This window comes from Heloderma suspectum, chromosome 5 (genome assembly GCF_057233095.1).
Source record: "Heloderma suspectum isolate Gila_16-S chromosome 5, 16-S_ref, whole genome shotgun sequence".
Classification (NCBI taxonomy): domain Eukaryota; kingdom Metazoa; phylum Chordata; class Lepidosauria; order Squamata; family Helodermatidae; genus Heloderma; species Heloderma suspectum.
In genome coordinates this window covers 192,235,052-192,254,479 of record NC_139462.1, presented here as the reverse complement: position 1 = coordinate 192,254,479, position 19,428 = coordinate 192,235,052, and the positions used below count along the sequence as shown (strand labels likewise).

Here is a 19,428-nt window from a genome sequence, read left to right as displayed (position 1 = left end):
ACCTCTCTCATGTATTATCTCCACAACAGCCTTTTGAGGGAGATTAGGTTAAGAAATGGTGACTGGCCTGGGGTTATCCCATGATCCTCACAGCCAGTTGGGAGTTTGAACTCAGGTCTTGGTGGTCTAGGCCCAACACACTACCCACTACACCACATTGGCTCTCCACCCTTCAGGTCCTCCACAAAGTGACCTTTCAATACAGCAAGTTGATGACCTGATTTAGGGTGCAATCTTATGCATGTTTAGGCAGAGAAAACTCCTTTAGTTCCCAGCATGCTGGCTGGGGAATGCTGGGCGTTGTAGGACTTTTTCTGTCTTAAAACGTGCATAGGATTACACCTTTAGATAGTGTTTGCAGTTGTGTATAGCAAATATGGCTCTAAGGCAGCCTACCAGAGTGTTAGGCTCCAATGTCCGTCATTCCCAGCCAGCATGGCTGTTGGCCAAGTTGACTGGGAACAGGAACATAGGTAGCTGCCTTGTACTGAATCAGATCATTGGTCCATCTAGGCCAGTATTGTCGATACTGACTAGCAGCGGCTTTTCAGGATTCAGACAGGAATTTTTCCAGCCCTACCTGGAGATGCTGGGGATCGAACCAGGGACGTTCTGCGTGCAAAGCAGGTGCTCTACCACTGAGCCACAGCCTCACATGTTGGGCATTGCAGTTGAACACAACTGGAGGACACTAGATTGGGCAAGGCTGCTCTAGGATCTGTGCAGTCAATGGCTGAGATAAAAAAGCTACTTTGGTTGTAAGGTGCAAGGGCCTGACTGTACCCAGCGGGATTTCTTCTTCTTTGAACAGTAGACCCCAATGCTCTATCAGAAACTGCTTTTTAAAAGCTCCTTCATTCCATGTGGCATGGGGAACTCCTGATAGAAAACTGTAGGTGCTTTTCTTTTGATGCTGGCCAATATAACCACATTCAGTTCATGTTCATACCAAAGGAACTCCTCACAGACTGAGCAAAAACATATCTCTCCTGATAAACTCCTTCATGAACCTTTAGGATCTAGAAGTCCCAATGAACTTCTGTAATGGTGGGCAAGCTGTGGCCCTCCAGATGTTGGACACCCATCTCCCATCAGCCAGAACTTCCAATGGTCAGGGAAGATGGGAGTTGTAGTCCAACAACAACTGGAGGGCCATGGCTTGCCCACTCCTGATCTAGATGTTATTTAAGCTTACAGCTGATAAAACCATAGATGCACAGACAAGATAACATTTGTATTCATGGTGGAAAGAAGAGTGTTTAATGGTCAGGTATAATTGAAGAACGTCGGGAAAACCACTAAACCGTTCAGGTATGACCTAAATCATATCCCTGATGAATATACAGTGGAGGTGAGGAATAGATTTCAGGGATTAGACCTGATAGACAGAGTGCCTGAGGAACTATGGACGGAGGTCCGTAACATTGTTCAGGAGGCAGCAACGAAATCCATCCCAAAGAAAAAGAAATGCAAGAAAGCAAAGTGGCTGTCTGATGAGGCTTTACAAGTAGCTCACGAAAGAAGGGAAGCGAAAAGCAAGGGAGAAAGGGGAAGATATACCCAACTGAATGCAGAGTTCCAGAGAATAGCAAGGAGAGACAAGAAGGCCTTCTTAAATGAACAATGCAAAGAAATCGAGGAAAACAACAGAATGGGAAAGACTAGAGATCTCTTCAAGAAAATTGGAGATCTCAAGGGAACGTTTTGTGCAAAGATGGGCATGATAAAGGACAAAGAAGGCAGGGACCTAACAGAAGCAGATGAGATTAAGAAGAGGTGGCAAGAATACACAGAAGAACTATACAGGAAAGATCTGAATGTCCCTGATAGCCATGATAGTGCGGTCACTGAACTTGAGCCGGACATCCTAGTCAAGTGGGCCTTAGGAAGCATTAGTAACAACAAAGCTAGCGGAGATGACAGTATTCCAGCTGAGCTATTTAAAATCCTAAAAGATGATGCTGTTAAAGTGCTGCATTCAATATGCCAACAAATCTGGAACACTCAACAGTGGCCACAAGACTGGAAAAGGTCAGTTTACATTCCAATTCCAAAGAAGGGCAACGCCAAAGAGTGTTCAAACTACCGCACAATTGCGCTCATTTCACATGCCAGCAAGGTGATGCTCAAAATCCTACAAGCTAGGCTTCAGCAGTATGCGAACCGAGAATTACCGGAAGTACAAGCTGGGTTTAGAAGAGGCAGAGGAACTAGAGATCAAATCGCCAACATTCGCTGCATCATGGAGAAAGCAAGAGAATTCCAGAAAAATGTCTATTTCTGCTTCATTGACTACGCTAAAGCCTTTGATTGTGTGGATCACAACAAACTGTGGCAAATTCTTAAAGTGATGGGAGTACCAGACCACCTTACCTGTCTCCTGAGAAACCTGTACGAGGGTCAAGAAGCAACAGTAAGAACCAGACATGGAACAACCGATTGGTTCAAAATTGGGAAAGGAGTACGACAAGGCTGCATATTGTCACCCTGCTTATTTAACTTATATGCAGAGTACATCATGAGAAATGCCGGGTTGGATGAATCAGAGGTCGGAATTAAGATTGCTGGGAGAATTATCAACAACCTCCGATATGCAGACGATACCACCCTAATGGCAGAAAGCGAAGAGGATCTCAAGAGCCTCTTGTTGAGGGTGAAAGAGGAGAGTGCAAAAGCTGGTTTGAAACTCAACATTAAAAAAACGAAGATCATGGCATCTGGCCCCATCACTTCCTGGCATATGGAAGGGGAAGAAATGGAAGCAGTGACAGATTTTACTTTCTTGGGTTCCAAGATCACCGCAGACGGTGACTGTAGCCCTGAAATTAAAAGACGCTTGCTCCTTGGGAGGAAAGCTATGGCCAACCTAGACAGCATAGTAAGAAGCAGAGACATCACCTTGCCGACAAAGGTCCGTCTAATCAAAGCTATGGTTTTCCCAGTAGTAATGTATGGCTGTGAGAGCTGGACTATAAGGAAGGCTGAGCGCCGAAGAATTGATGCTTTCGAACTGTGGTGCTGGAGAAGACTCTTACGAGTCCCCTGGACTGCAAGGAGGTCAAATCAGTCCATCCTAAAGGAAATCAACCCTGAGTGCTCATTGGAAGGACAGATAATGAAGCTGAAGCTCCAATATTTTGGCCACCTAATGCGAAGAGAAAACTCCCTGGAAAAGACCCTGATGCTGGGAAAGACTGAAGGCAAAAGGAGAAGGGGACGGCAGAGGATGAGATGGCTAGATAGCATCACGGATGCAATGAATATGAACTTGAGCACGCTCCGGGAGAGAGTGCAGGACAGGAAGGCCTGGCGTGCTATGGTCCATGGGGTCACGAAGAGTCGGACACGACTGAACGACTGAACAACAACAACATAATGGACACAGTTAGTTATAGAAAAATCCATTACAAAATTATGATTTTGCCATTTTCAATTTTGGCAGGGTAAAGTCAAATGTAGTCTATTTATTTGTGTTAAGAATGCTCCACTAACAAACACTAAGGTCCAGAATTTTGCCCTTTTGTACAGTACAGTGTCTCAAAATAAGAGAATGTTCTGTTTTGTACAATATCTCTAATGGATCTGAATTCCCCTGTTGAATTGTTCTCACTGCAACTCCTCTGCTTGCATAAGAGGGAAGTATTTTAGAACCTCTACCGTGTGATCTCACACCAGTCATACCAATCTCCTTTGCACTCCCCTCTGCATTTCTCCAGATGGCCCAGTTCCTCCGTTCATGATCTTCACTGCGGCCATCCATGTACTAAGGATGCATGTTAGCAACCAATGTATGTGCAGACAGCCTCCTTTCTGAAGCATGTTTACTCATCAGGATAATACCACTGCACTCCTTTTACTATTAACTTGCTAAATGAATAGAAACAAAACATTGCAAGCAGAGTAGCAATGTTGCTCCAAACTAATTTTTATGTAGACGCTAGCTGCATAATTGCTCCCACTGGATAGTAATCTCTTAGTGCCCTTGGTTGGCAGCCCAGTCAGAAAGCAGGTAGTTCCCTGATTACCAGACATTGCCAACCCCAGCAGCCATCATTACAGGCCCATTCTTGCCTTCTCCTTGTCGACAGTCTGCAAACTGCTTTAGTTCCATTTATCTATGCAAAAAACATGGGTGATGAAAACTCAGGCCAGAATCCAAATAACAGATGGTGTTAAAATAACTCATTTACAATATTCTTACACCCTCTCCTTTATTATGCACCAAAAGAAGCACAGTTCAGTCAGAACTATTGGTCAGTTTCAACTGGAAACGAAACCAGGTTTCTGGCCCCAATGAAGACCAGAGACCAACTTGTTAGCCCTGCCAGAAGCACCCCATTGGGTTTCTGTTCAGATACAGTGAATGTTTGGTCCGCTCAAATCTAGCACAGCAAACTATGATATGGTAACAGAATAATAACCAGGTATGTGTCACAGGATGTTATAGCAAACCTACAGTCTACAGTCCCTATGCGATCAAGGGCAGGGCTGACACTCCCAACACACTCTATAGCTGTGTGTGTATTTAATATTATGTCTATGCTTCTCTGCACATGTGCATTCAGAGTGGTGTGTACAGTTAAATCAATTAAATAAATGAAATAACACAACAGAAATAGATCAATAAACAAACATCGAAAGGGAGCAACAGAACAGTTATGCAAGACAAATGTTACATTTCAAATGTTTGCTTAAAGAACACTGTCTTAACAGGCTGTTGAACGGTGGGCAAAGAAGGGATCTGCTAGATCATAGAATCATAGAATAGTAGGGTTGGAAGGGGCCTATAAGACCATCAAGTCCAACCCCCTGTTCAATGCAGGAATCCAAGTCAGAACATCCCTGACAGATGGCTGTCTAGCCTTTTCTTGAATGCCTCCAGTGTGGGACAGCTCACTACCTCCCTAGGGTAGATCTCTGTAGGGAAGCAATTCCACAGTTGCACTTCAGCCCCACCAATCATATAGCCAGCAGCAGAGAGAGCCCCTAGAGCAGAGTTTCTGAAGCTAATGGAATGGCTCGGGCAGATTCATATGGGCAAAGGTGGTCCTTCAAGTAAGCTGGTCCCAGACCATTAAATGCTATAAGGATCACCACTTTAGACTGGGCACAAAAATGAATAAGTAACCAGTGCAATTGGTACAAGTCAGCATAACGTTTTCTGATCGCAGAGCACCCACTAACATCCTGGCCACTGCTTTTTGCACTAATTGCAGCTTCCAAAGAGTCTTTAACGGCAGATGCACATAGGAAGCATTGTAATAGCACAGCCAGTTGCACAGCAGAGGTCAAATCTGCTTTCTCCTAGTACAATTGTAGCTGCTATGTATACCTCTGCTATGCATCTGGCTACGCTATTACAACGCTCCCTACGTGCGTTAAGAGCTGGTAAAAAATAGTGCTACTTCTCTAGGAACCCTTTATTTCATAATCACTTTTGAGCATTCATATAGCACTACCAAAATAGTTGATGCAGTAGAAAACTACTTGTGTGTAAATAGTGTGAACTTACCATTGTTCTTCCATATTGGGTGGTAGGCTTAATTTTTAGTGCTGCCTCCGAGGGTGCTTCCAGACAAGGCTTTACCATGCAGTCACCCTGCCTCATTCACCAAATTTTACAGGGGCATCTTCCATTTTATTTACTTGTTAATTACATTTCTATTTATTTATTACATTATTATATTTCTATACTATATTTCTAACCCTCCCATGTTTTCCCACCACTTCTATCTTTTTTCTTGCCACACAAAAAAAAATCCATTAAGTAGGAAAAGATGGAATAGTTGCACGATGCCTTTTGATGGGTAATGTTAGGAGCCCACTGTCTGGAAGCACCCCAAGATATTTTCTGTGTTCTTTGTTCTTTTGGCCTGTATTTTCTTTAGCATTTTAAAACCTAATCCATCTGCTTCACTACTTTGTGTTAAACAGGACAACTGAGGAGCTGCTGGAGTGCTCAGCAAGCAGAGCCTCTTTAATCAAGCGATCCTCCTCTCTCCCACATAGCACTGTTCCATTTACATGGTATGGAGAGAGCAGCAGGAAATCTAATTCTTCCAGCAATCTGCCTTCACCTACCAGCTCAACTGATCCGTCCTCTGAAAATCTAAGTCCAGCTAAAAAAGGGTCCAAGGTAGAAAATACAAAGTACCTTATTGCCATTGCATTTTAAGCAGGTTGATGTTACTTGCTTAAACAAAGGACCTGTGACCACAAGCAACACATTAATTGTGCAGCCAAAATGTGATACGAACTTTCTAGGTTGTACCTCCTTTGCCATCTGTGTCTCTCTGATGTGCATTATCAGAGGAGTTTACATACTCTGCCAAGTTCAACGTGGACGTGATACCAGCATACTTGTCAGGGTCATACAGTCTTAGGCTTTTAATGGACCTGCAAAATTTGTCTATGTAAAGAAAAAGACCGAAGTCCTCCATTATGGAAAGTAGCTGCTATACCTCTCTACCTTTATTGGATTGAAATGAACTCATGGGGCCCTAAGCATGACTTCCTGAAGCACTGCAGAAGAGTACCAAAGGGAAGGGACAAGGGACAACACACGAGATACAGTGTTATCATTTAGCCCTTTTTAGGGAGTTGCGGTCAGGACAGCCGGCATAAAGGTAGCTGAGAAAATAGAGGCTAACTTTCAGCAAGGACCTGGCAGCATTAAAAGTCTGATGAGTTTCTCTCAGGGTGGATGGAGGGGCATGCAAGGGAACTATGTGGGAAAGCACTGTACAGAAAAGAAATGTGGGTGTTCAGAAGCAGCAGTAATTGAGTACATGGGAGGGAGGCAACCTTGCCTAGTAAACAGAAGCTGACTTGGCGTGGGTTGAGGAGCATGGAGACCTGAAGAGGCAAAGGCACTTCAGGCTTCAGTGTGTTGACATTCCACCCATCAGCTGATTGTCAGCACCTGCTGGCCCCTGACAGGAGCCTGTTGAGCCTCTTCACACACCTTAGGAGAGACTCCCTAGGAAGAGGCCTACCAGTGTGTTTGCAAGGCATTTCATATCCCTGTTCATTTAGTTTTTAAAAACCACGCCTTTTAAAAAATCACTTCAAGGCAGCTTACATATTAAAACATCGTACAATATATAAAAGCATGTAAACCCACACTATCAGCAACTGTTCCTCAAAGAAGAATCTTAGAAAAATGGTGTTAACGTAGCAAGCTAAGGAAAATTTAACTAATAAAAGAAAATTCATAAAACAGTCATCATGGAAGGGGCAATATCAACATAATAAGGCAAGAGGATGCTCAGCCAAATGCTCTCGTAAAGCATTTATAACCAACTGTCTAAAATGGGTGGGGAACATATTTTAGGTGCTCTGTGTGGGCCACATGATATCAGTGGGTGTGGGCCCCACTGATGTCATCGCCCCACCCATTTTGCCTTTCTTCATGCCTCTCTGCATGGAGAAAGGGACTCGGCCGGCACACAACGTCCACGTGGGGCTGCAGGCAGGTGGACTCAGTGCCAGCTGAGTCTCCGGCTGCCCTCATCCCCCCTTTTGTCTCAGACCTGATAGTGGGGATTCCCCTGCGTACTCTTCACCCTTCCAGTTGGAACGGGGCATGGCACACAGGGGAATCTTTGATCACAGATCAGAGATAACATCAAGGGCTTGGAGGCCCTGAAGGAATCCAAGGAGGTTTTGCAGTCCAGATGGGAACGCTCTGCGGGCTGGATTATTTCGCAAGAATAGATGTTGTTCGACTGTAGCTCTTACCAGCCCAGGCCAGCGTAGGCAATGGTCAGGGATGCAATCTTTCTGAAATGAAGTATGGCTGGGTATGGTCCATGTCTAGTGCAGTTGCTAGCCTGCAGAGTTTTTTGTTTTTTTTACTAGCCTGCTGAGCGGCTAGAAAGCCTGAATATCCATGTTGGCCACAGAGGAGAGAGAGCTCAGTTTTCTGCATCTAGCATGGAAACAGGCCTCTTCACAGGCAAGTAAATGAAAGGCTGGCAGAGGTGGTACTGAGATGAGGGATAGGCTTCCCTTCCTCTGCAGCCAGCACAAAAACCAAGCGGGCTGGTGGAGGAGGAAAGGAGAGATCCGTCCCTCCTCTGCCAGCCCCACTCATTACCTGCATGGAAGTCCTGGGCACCTATGGCTATCAGGTAAGTTGTTAAATGGAAGGCTGATCTGGCAGGGAGACTGTCTAGGAACTCTCTGTGTGCTGTCTTGAGTTCTGAGGAGGAAAGGCAGGATCTAAATGTAATATATAATCATAAATTTGAAGGTTCTTGATAGTTTCCAACAACTTTAACAGGTATCTGTGCATCTTGCAGCTTGGTAGGGCCCTTTTGCTCCAAATTCCACTCCCTTTAAAACAAACTTTTTTTTCTCAAATGTCCACATTTATAAACAAAGTCAAATATCAAATGGTGAATGTACAAGGAAGTATTTTGATCCCTAAACAAATATTTTGCTTTGACTGCCAGCTTGACTGTAAGATCAAGTTTAATGCATCCAACTGAAATATTGGCAAATTTTAAAATGTCAGTGTTACATCAGTTCTTGTCATACTCCTCCTCCTCATCGGACAAGCTGTTCCTGTCATGCATCTTAGGTATTACATTTAATTCCATTTTGAAGTTCTTTGAACTAAGAAAAATCGAATTATTTCAAATGCGCATTGGCTCTGTTTCTACATACATGCATGTTGCTTTTAGCAGGAAGGCTTGCAGCACTGTTACATGCTCCATGTATTAGTTGTTTTGCATGAACATCTCATGACCTGTATGAGGGTGAAAATGAAAGTCAAATAACTGAGATTGTCATGCTCTGGAATTGCACCTCAGGTGATATGTGGCACAAGCTCCATTGTTCCATCTATTAATGAGACTTGCGCAAGGCAGATTCTTGGAAGATTGTACCCATGACATTCACAGTTTCCTGGGCATTTTGCCATTCTTTGCTGCGCCCTGCCTCTGATTTGTCTGTCATTTTTTGGAACGTATAAACTGGACATGTGAGTAAATAAACTTTTTTTTCTGGGAGTAGCGAAATGGAATCGACTTGTAGCAATTGCACCAAGGAGCAAAACCACTCCATGTTTCTAGTTTGTGTCTAGTGGTGATACATACAAAAGAACCTCATTTGAACAAGGCAGCACTTAAACTCAATTTAAAAGGCAAATCATATACAAAGCAAATAATGAATGAAAATGCCATCTTTTTTGTGAAACAGAAAGAACGCTTAATGGGTTATTTGATTATTTTTGTCTCTTTGTGCAAACATTTTCAGATCTTGACTTCACTGATTCAACTGGTTCTTGGAAGCCTCAGCACACCAGACGTTTTACTCTGTAAACACTGGTGGCTTGGGAAATTAAAAACTTACAGCTTCTTAAACTGAAATGGTTTAAATGACATGTTTACCCCCAGCTAGTTCAAAGTGTGGTCGGCCCCACTGTTTGTGCTGCATGGCTTTGAAGAAGGGCAAGTACTGCAGCAAAGATGAAACTACGCAGACATCGTGTTCACCATATGTCGTTTACATTGCCTTGTTCTTTCTGTCTGTCCTTGCCTTTTCCCATGCTCCCTTGCTTTTCTTTCCTGGCAAAAATGATGGTTGAAAACCTAGGTGAGCCTTTCATCAGATTAACAGGGGGTGGGGGGGGGGATTATTTTTAACTCTGTACAATTAAGTAGATAGTTACATAGGAAAGCTCAAGCCTCTGAACCTATATTGTGTAGGTCTGAGCTACATAAAGTAGCAGTACAGTCAAACCCCCAGATACTCTCTTTTTCAGGTCTACATGAAAAAGGAAAAATTAGTCAGATAATTCCAGAGCTGGGGTGGGGGTGAGGGCAGGGATAGATTTTTAGGAAAGGAAATAATGTAAGACTTCACTGACCAATCTCCTTTTTCTTTTTTGCTTTTATTCAAATGCAGCTTCAGGAAGAGTTGCCAGTTTGCTTGGGCAGAGGCAGAGTGTTTATCCCTTGACCCATCTTGTTTTCTTGATCTAAGGGTGCTTTGAGATGGAGGGCTCGTAGAGCTACCAAGTAGAAGGCATTGTGCAGCTATTCTGTCTTTCCTTCCTTAACACATTTTCTGCAGTAAGGCAAAAGACAGAAGCAGTAGTGGGAAAACACAGGAGAGGTACAAGTAGAAGATAATGACATCTGGACCACCACCTCTCAAATTATGTGAATGTAACAGGGTGATGGTGCGATAAAAGCCTCATCTGGAAACACCCTAAATCTCTCACTGCTGTTTGCCCAGCGAGGGTGGATGGAATACAGGGACAACATCTGAGTGTGGGGATGGTGGTGTCAGGATTCCCTTAGCCCCCACTTCATTTCACGCCCAAACATACACAAAGGAGTGGCTTCAGTCTATAGCTTTTAATCCATTACTTAACAGAGTCATGCGGATGCGAATTCTCAGAGATTCTTCATCTACAAGGAATGCCTTCAGGGGATTCAAATGAAATTTATGAGAGTTGCCTGCCATTTGAAGAGGGAGGCGGTCTCGCTAGCCTAAGTTAAGGGGGGGAGGTCCCTCTCTTGTCGTAAGGCCTCTAAGCGCAGCTTCTCACGCAAGGCCAATCGGGTATACTGTCTAAGTTCCGCCCCTGCCTTCTCTCTCTTTGCTCTGCACCTGCACCTGGCATCTATTAGGTCATCCTCCTGTTCACTGCCTCTCACGGGGGGGGAGGGTGAGGAGGCACCCTCAAGCTCATCCATCTGGACTTTTGTAACCTGAGAAGCAGGCCTACTCGTATCTGAACTAGCCTGAGAAAACACCTCCCCCGTGTCTGGTGGTTCTCCTTCAGAATCTGAACTGCTACCCCGCTCCCTGCGCTCAGAAACCCCCCTGACAGGTGGGGCAGGGTTCCCCATCATGAATCTGGCAGCAACTTTGGGGGAATGATTTAAATCAGGGAAAAAGTGCATGGAAACATAAGAGCACAACATAAGAAGAGTCATGCTGGATCAGACCAAAGCCCTATCTAGTCTATGATTCTGTTCCCACAGTGGGCAACCAGCTGCCACTGTGGGAAACCCACAAGCAGAAAATGAATGCAATAGCACCCTCCCGCTCATGTTCCCCAGCAACTGGTGTACATAGGCATACTGCCTCTGATACTGGAGGTAATGTATAGCCATCATGACTAATAGCCATTGATAGCCTTGTTCTCCATAAGTTAAAAAATCTGCTAGGAAAACAGTTAAGCACTGTGTCCATCAATATGTGAGCAAATTGGCAGCTCCCATTTGCAAAGCTGCATTATTTGAGTAAAAGATGAATGCATTCGGATACCATCCCACATCACAGCTAGTTTGGCTTGCAGCCTAGTATTGGACTAAAAATAACAGCTATGTTTCAGGACATACACAGGAGCTGATCTAAGTATGCTTTGTTCAAAGGAACCTCCTGTAAAAGTGAAAGTGTCATGACTTGATTATGTTCTTTGTATTTTTATTGTATGTCACACAATAGGATCTTGCTGTAAAGTGTAGTAATTATTTATGAAAATTAACTTCAAAATTCTCCTTTGCATTTTAACCAAAATATTACCCATTATATGTGTGAGATGTGCTATAGCCAAAAGTTTAATTTAATATATGAATACTTTTTCAGTTCACCTTTTAAGTTAAACAGACTTATATTCACATATTGTTGACATACCCATTGTTGGTTTTTAATAATATGTGGTTTGTTTGTTTTTAATGGATCTCAACAGTTTCATGTGTATCTTGATTTTGGGGGTTTCTGTTTGTCTAGTTACATTGTGTTTCAAACCTGATGTGTATACCATTATAGAATTCTTCTAATGGCAATTTGGATGGATTTCACCGAACATAAATGTACATGTCCCAAAGCTCTCCGTTGGGAAATTGTTCTTTTGTTCATCTTCGCTATAAAATGTAATGCTTTGTTCATTGCGTTGATAAGGGGCAAAGTGTCTGTTGTGTGTCCCTTGTTTTGAGTGTTCAGTATTGCTTGTCCTTCACACAGTCAATGCAGTTGCAGCACAAAATTGCCTGATAATGTACATGATTGCTATCAGGAAAAATGTGAATCTCTTTGACACTAACCCCAAGAGGGACTTCCTTTCTGATTGGGAAAAACAAAAAACAAAAAAACTTACACCAAGCTAATGGTATGATATGGTCAAATAGCAGCCTTTACTAATGGTAAAATTCTATATGTTACATTAACCAGGCATTTCTGAGGATTACTATTGCCATGGTAATCGGGATAGTACTGCTTTCATCATGGATCCTGTAGTTCTGCTGGTTCAGACCGTTATTCCAAAGCCACCTTCTGTCCAGTTCCATCTGATTTAATTATGATCAGAGGCTGGATGTGCAAACCCTTGAACCAGCTGGGGTGGGTTAAGAATAGGGATGTGCAGTATGTATTTGATTTGCACCTGCAGTTCTTAAAAGCAAGGATACCCAAGGCACTCTACAGAGTTTCTGTGAATGCTGAGACCATAGGACAGAAAAGCAGAACGCTCTGTGGGAATTAAGGGACAGATTTTCCACGAGAAACATCCAAAAATGAGCCTCAACATTGTAGAGTATGCTACAATGGGGGCAATTCTCAGAAGCTTTTATTGGGGGAAACTGGGAATGCCCTTTTAGGAATTCCTACCCATCTAGTTCAGCTAAGCTAATGTGTAATCCCATTTTGGTACCTCCCGATTCACACAGTTTACAGAGATTGGCACAGGCCCTGTGGTCTTCACAGCTGATCTCCCAGGAGAGATCAGTGCTACAGCTACTGCTGAATGAATATACCATCCTCCCTCCTTCCACCCCCATACACACAATTTGAATTAACTTACCTGTTCACAGGTACAGAATAGGGAGACATTTCCTCAGTTTGGAGGGGGAGGATTCTAAGGGTTTATGGGGGTGGACTCACCATAGATGGTGGAGCAGAAGCAGGTTTTCTCTCTCTTTCAAGTCTCACATAATGGCATCCAAGGCAATAACCAATCCTGACTCAGGATGTCATTTGGGCCCAATGGCCTTGGTAAAATGAATGATGGTTAAACTTAAAAAGAGAGAAAACCAACCACTGCCAACAGTAAGCCAAACAGCCCTTTAAAAAATCCCCCCTGCAAATTGCTCCCAGATTGAGGGGTCCTTTTTCACACACACACAAATTAAAGCCCTGAGTTCGCCCAAGAACTTTCAGCTCAGCACTATCTACAACATGAAACCAGAAGTACATGAAGCTCTATCTTCACAGCTGGCATATAAAAAGAGTGTTGCATTTCCTTAAAAAAAAAAAAAAGCTTTTGAAACCATGAACACTTTAGACTTGTTCAGGCATTCTGAACCAGAAAAGAGTAAATGCATGAGGAGAGGATGTGCTCCAGCCATGCCCCTCTCCGTCATTGTACTTGGAGAGCGATTGTCTGAAGAGGAGAGCCTGTATCTGTAGAGTATCTCCACAAAAGCCAGAACGCTGATCCTTCATGGATGCAGGAGGTTCTCCTCTTCAGACAATTGCCCTCCACAAGTTGGGGGCGACAAATGGGATGATGTAGGGGGCAGGGGTTGGAGTGGCCTCTCCTCACACATTTTCTCTATTCAGGTTCAGAACGCCTGAATAGGAGTCATGATTTTCTACCACACTCCCCAGCCTATATGAGTCAATTGTCTGAATTACTTCTTAGCTCTGCCCTCTCAGTGGGATAAAGCCAGTTCTCTGACTTGTAGGCCTGGTCTCTGTTGTTAAGACTGATAGGTTTTTGTTTTTGTTTTGTTTTTTGTTCTCATACAGAATTTCACTTTCAATGATGACTTCAGCCCAAGCAGCACTAGTTCAGCCGATCTGAGTGGCTTAGGGACAGAGCCGAAAACCCCAGGATTTTCACACTCCATAGCACTGTCCTCTGATGAGGTACGTTACCCATGTGCTATTTATATAGCAGGAAATAGCTTCCATACTCCCTGTGGACTAGTTAATAGGCCTAGCAGCTCTTGGCTGGATAGAGCTTAGGCAAATAGAGCTTGAGGACTGCTGTTCATGATCCGAAGCAGTCTGTCTGTAGGTAGACTTGAACAAAAGGTAGCAAAATCGTGCAAGTTATACAGCTTATTTATTTATTATTCGTTTATTCAATCTGTTTGCTTTCCACCCAGAAAATGGTACTTTAAAAACAGATTGATAAAAACTTGGTTAAAAAACAATAATAATACATTAAAAACACAGATAAAACACACAAAAATTACAGAATAAACACAGCACCCAAGCCAACAGACCAGCTTACATGTGGAAGGCCTGCTTGAACAGAAATGTCTGTGCCTGCCAGGAGGAGAAAAACCAAGTGGGAGCCGGTCTAGCCTCCTTCTGCAGGAAGTTCATGGGGGAGGCTGTGGTGTACAGGGGAGGCTGAGGAGGAATGGGGCATCCCTGAAAACTGAGCGGAGACACTTTCTGTGAGTGGAGCTCTGCTCGTGGTGGTGGTTCTGCCCAATTTTAGAGGATTTGTTTCATGTCAAAGCCCTGCTCCATTTAGCAGAGTCTCCTGACCCTCACTGTAACATTTTCGGGGGGTTAGGGAGGCTGCTGTGGGGAGGAAGAGAGAGGCAAGTTTGCTTCTGCCAGCCCAGTTACACACGCTGAAACCTTGACCCAACCCATGAGATGTGACAACATTACAACATAAATGCATTCAAAACAGTAACAATACAGCCATAATGGGTCATAAAAACTGGGTTCAAACAAAGTACCCTTTATATTGCTGCACTGTACCACTTCAGATTGTGGGGGCAGGGGCATATTTAAATTTATTTTTAGGCTGCCCTTAAGCGTAGAACCCGCTCATATAATCTAGTATATAGGGGAGAAGGTTCTAACCTTACCTGCTACCTGACTGCTAGTTTGGAATGTACAAGGAATTTTCTCATATGAGGGGACTAATCAAATAGTTGATCCCCAAGAAATTGTATAGTTGAGAAATCACGTGAGACTGGTGATCATGTGCTTTGCCAGTTGGTTTACTTTACAGAGGGCTGAATGTAGTACCAATAATGTAAAGTATGTTGCATGCCATTCCCATGCACTCGTTCTAGAGTGGCTTTGCTTCTTTAAATAGGAATAGTGTGTCATTTAAATACTGCTTCCTATTATTCCTGTTTAAATGCTGTCTTATTTAACTAGGGATGTGTCATCAGTTGCAACTCTAATTATGTGACTCTTTTTGCAACAGCAGTCCTTAACACTTTTTATGGAGGAAAGGCCATAATGGCTTCCCTGAAAAGTGTATTTAGGATTGAAGGCTAAACCTACTCCATCTTTTCCCCTTCTTGCCTTTAAATGCACTGGAATATCACCTACTGCAATCCAGCGCACAGTTAAGCATAGTTGAAGACCATAGAGATAAATGGGACTGAAGCATTTTGAACTGGATGTTAAAGGGGAGTCAGGAATTCATTTGTCTCTCTAGATGTGTTCTTAGTAAAGAAAACAAGCTGCAGCCTCCAACCCTTGTTAAATGGCTCTGTGTACAGTAGAAATCCACATGGCTTCCCACTTCCAAGGAAAGTTCAGAGCAGCCTTCCCCCAAGCTGGTGCCCTCCAGATGTGTTGGACAACAATTTGTATCATCCCCAGCCAGGAAGGGGGCACTAGGTTAGGGAAGACTGATTTAGAGGTTATATATCCCTCTTGTGCACAGTAAACGCTTGCAGTGACCTCCCAGTGACAAAATGCCAGCCCTACTGGTCTTGCAGTTAAGTATTTCTGTAAGTCAGTTAATTATTTCAGCCACTGGGACCATCGTAGTGTCTCCCTCCCATGCATACTGAATAATCACGTGCAGGAAAATCCCATTAATTTTGAGCGCCCAAATAACTGGAACTTGATGATCTATTATTCTTATCAGGCTCTAAATAGAAAAGTAGTTTTCCAGTTTGCAATTCTAACAAATGGATTGTCACTCCATTGTTGTCACTGGATTCCTGAGGCTCCCCTTAATTATTCCAGGAGCTTCACATGTTCTGTATTTCTGTATATAATGTTTTCTTTCCCATTCCTTTATTGCTGACTCTCTCAGAGCTTGGATATGATTGATGATGAGGTGAGACAATAGTGAGCTGTTCATTTATCTATTTATTGTTTATTACGGTATTTTTATGCCTCCTCATATACCAAAATTCAGTAACAATTATTAAAATACAATAGAAGCAATAAAAATACAGTTACAATAAAAACTCATCATAGCAGAGATAAATTAATAAGATCAGGCACAGGCTGATCTTGAAACTTTAACAGACCAGAGCCTCAGAATCTTTTAAAGCCCTAAAAGAGGGCCTAAAAAGCCTGGGAGAATTTTTTAAGAAGTCTTTGCCTGGCTTCAAAAGGAATACAGACTAGACACCAGTCAAACTATTTTGCAGGAGGTTATACAGCGGTGGCATAGCTATTCCTTTGTCTCTCTTTTTCGCTGACAGGTTTGCTTTTGTGCAGTTGATTCTTGGGTCGAATCTCATGCATACCATCCCCCAGTGCTAGTAATTTCTCTTTCAAAGTTTCTCTTTCAAATTTCTCTTTCAAAGTCCTTTCTGTTGTGTTGGGGGGATTTTTTTCTAAGTCACAGTGAGATGTCCAGATTGGCAGTAGATGTACACCAGATGAAAAAATAGTCATTCTTCACATAACACATAATTGGAAACTACAAGATGGGGTGATGGCCACTGTCTTAGAGGGCTTTAATAGGGGATGATACAATTTCATAGAGCATGAGCCTACTAGTCATGATGGCTCTGTGCAACCTCCAGGTTCAGCAGCAGTGAGGTTATGCTTGCTGACATCATTGTGTACCCCGAGCCATTTTGTTTTTCTCTGCTGGGAGAGGCATGGAGAAAGGGACTCTGCCTTCAGCAGGAGGAACAACTGCTCCTCTCTGGCTTCGTGCAGTGTGCAAAAAGACTCGGCCAGTGCCAGCAGGAAAAGCTGCTCGTCCCAGTGCTGGCTGTGTCCTCTGCTATCCACATTCAACCCGGCTGTTATCTCCAGTCAGAGACTGAAGATAACAGTGGGGATCCCTCCAAGGGGGAGGACTTGGAGGCCAAGTGCAGAACCGCTGTGGGCTGGATTAGGCCTGTGGGCTAGAAGTTCCACATCCCTGCGATAAACCTTCTTATGTTTCCATAAGTAGGTTCATGCTTTCTGGGTACAGGGTGAAGGTCTGGCTTCCTGGCCACTGTCTCATGTGAAGAGAAGATGCATTATCAGATTATGCAACCATAGAGATGAACTCTCATGTTTGACTCGTGCTACTCTTTGAATTGTGAAAAGCACCACTTTGTTGGGCAGCATGGCGTGACATTGAAATGCACCCTCTCATGGTGAGACGTGGCATGTCCCACATAGGGGTGAGCTCTGTGATACAGTAAATACTATCTCTCACCATGAGAAGGCATGTTCAAATGAAATATTCACTGTGCCAAATTTACTTGATTTGAATCAGCACATGACAACTTTGATAAGAAAATAACATGAGAGTCTTTAGTTCTCAACATTAAAAAATAAATTTCCAAACGCTCTCCAGGCAGTACAGAACAGCTGAAAGTTATTTCCTTATTTTGTAAAACAGCAGGACACTTTCCCTGTGTATTTCCATAGACTCATGTGATTCATTTTGCTTTCTGTCTGTTGCACTACATAGATTTGAACCAGTAAGCCAATTTTGTGATCTTATGTATAGATAGATAGGGTATTGAAATAGCATTGGAAGATGTACTGCTATAATGAGCAGAGAAGAGGAATAAAGAGCCATGGTGGATCAGACTAGGGGTCCATCTCGTCGAGCATTCTGTTCACGCAATGGCCAACCAGCTGCCCACAGGAAACAGCACCCGCCCACCCATGTTCCCCAGCAACTAATATGCAGTGGCATACTACGTCTGATACTGGGGGTAGCTTATAGCCATCAGGACTAGTAGCCATTGATAGCTTTATCTTCCACAAATTCCACTGTAGCATCATGACCACACTATTGCCCTGCACTGCAAAATATTTTTTTATAGATCCTTGATGATGGACAGTCTCCCAAGCACAGCCCGTCCCCCAGCCGTGCTGTTCAGGAATGGAGTGTGCAGCAAGTATCCAACTGGTTAATGAGTCTGAATTTAGAACAGTGTGTTCCCGAATTCAGTGCCCAAAACATAAATGGAGAGTGTCTCCTTCAGCTGGATGGCAGTAAACTTAAGGTAATTGCTTGTCTGTGTTGGAAATAAGATTCAGAATTTTGTTTGTCACCAGGAGATCTGTTATGGGAAATATTCTTCTTGAATGCGTAAAAATAAAAATCTTCATACCACAGAGGAACCTCACAGTAGCAATAATGAATAATAGAGGTAGTGCAAATTGCCAGAAATTTTGATTACAGACCTGATATAATAACAGCTGGAACTCTGAATACATCATTATCTCTGTAAATCAAGCCCTGGGTACACCATGCTAGATGTTAAAAGTCAGTGGACAATTTTGCTATACAGAGCATAATTTATTCTATAACATTAGGGGTGTATGAACCCCACTCACTGGTCCACCTGGGGGGTCCGCGGGGGGGGGGGGGAGGCGAGCCGTTCCTCCCCCCGGAATCCTCCCCAGCTGGCTCCACTCCACGGCAAGTCTGCGGAGTCGCCAGCTGGGCCCATCCACAGCCGGATTTCCGTCCGCTGCCAGTCTGCGGACACAAATGGCGTCGGGTGTAGTGGACGCCATTTGCGTCCCTGCTTTTTTTGTGATAGGCTACGTAAAGATTTACATAGCCTATAACGGCAAAGAGCAGGGATGCAAATGGTGTAGGGGACACCATTTGCGTCCCTGCTCTTTGCCATGATAGGCTATGTAAAGATTCTTTAGAATCCGGCCTCATTGGAGTCCGTGGCGGAATTCTCCGCCACCCCTATATATCATAGATTTTTTTTATGTTGAAGATGACAATGCAGTAGAACAAAGGAGGTGGGCTATATGTATATTGTATCTCTGGACAAGTAATTAGGTGATATTGAATTTTACTCTGTCCCATGCTATATGGCTGACTGCATCAGTTTGTACTGTTAAACAGCTACTTGTCCAACTCGTGTAGTGAAATTCCCAAGGAGGTTGCCATGGCTCACATTGAATATAGAAAATGCAGTTGTAATGATATGTGTTATTGTTACAAATTGATTTTTTTTAAGGAATAAGGTTTCTAAAGACAGGTTCTGTATTCCAGATGCATGCATTTTCTCCCTCCCTTATGTACTCACAGAGATTGTGATCAATGCCCCAAAGTGCTGCCTCTTGCTTGGATCTCTAAATCTGAAACTGTTATCCCATACAGCAGTATTTAAAGCAATCTTCCCCACCCTGGTGCCTTCCAGATGTGTTGGACTACAACTCCCATAAGTAATCTAAGTAATCCAACTCACCTGGTGGGCACTAGGT

General features: G+C 43.4%; 1 protein-coding gene across 5 annotated transcripts in view; it reads left to right on the top strand.

The window, feature by feature from the left end:
* PPP1R9A (protein phosphatase 1 regulatory subunit 9A) overlaps positions 1 to 19,428 on the top strand; it is a 189,435-nt gene that overhangs the window by 165,707 nt on the left and 4,300 nt on the right. For 4 of the 5 annotated variants that reach the window (XM_084858772.1, XM_084858771.1, XM_084858769.1 and 1 more), the window contains exons 13-14: positions 13,768 to 13,887; positions 18,021 to 18,203. In XM_084858772.1, coding sequence (XP_084714898.1) covers positions 13,768 to 13,887; positions 18,021 to 18,203 — 303 coding nt within the window. Of the gene's footprint in view, positions 1 to 5,934; positions 6,137 to 13,767; positions 13,888 to 18,020; positions 18,204 to 19,428 lie in introns of all 5 variants that reach the window. The other variant, XM_084858768.1, reaches the window with a different exon arrangement.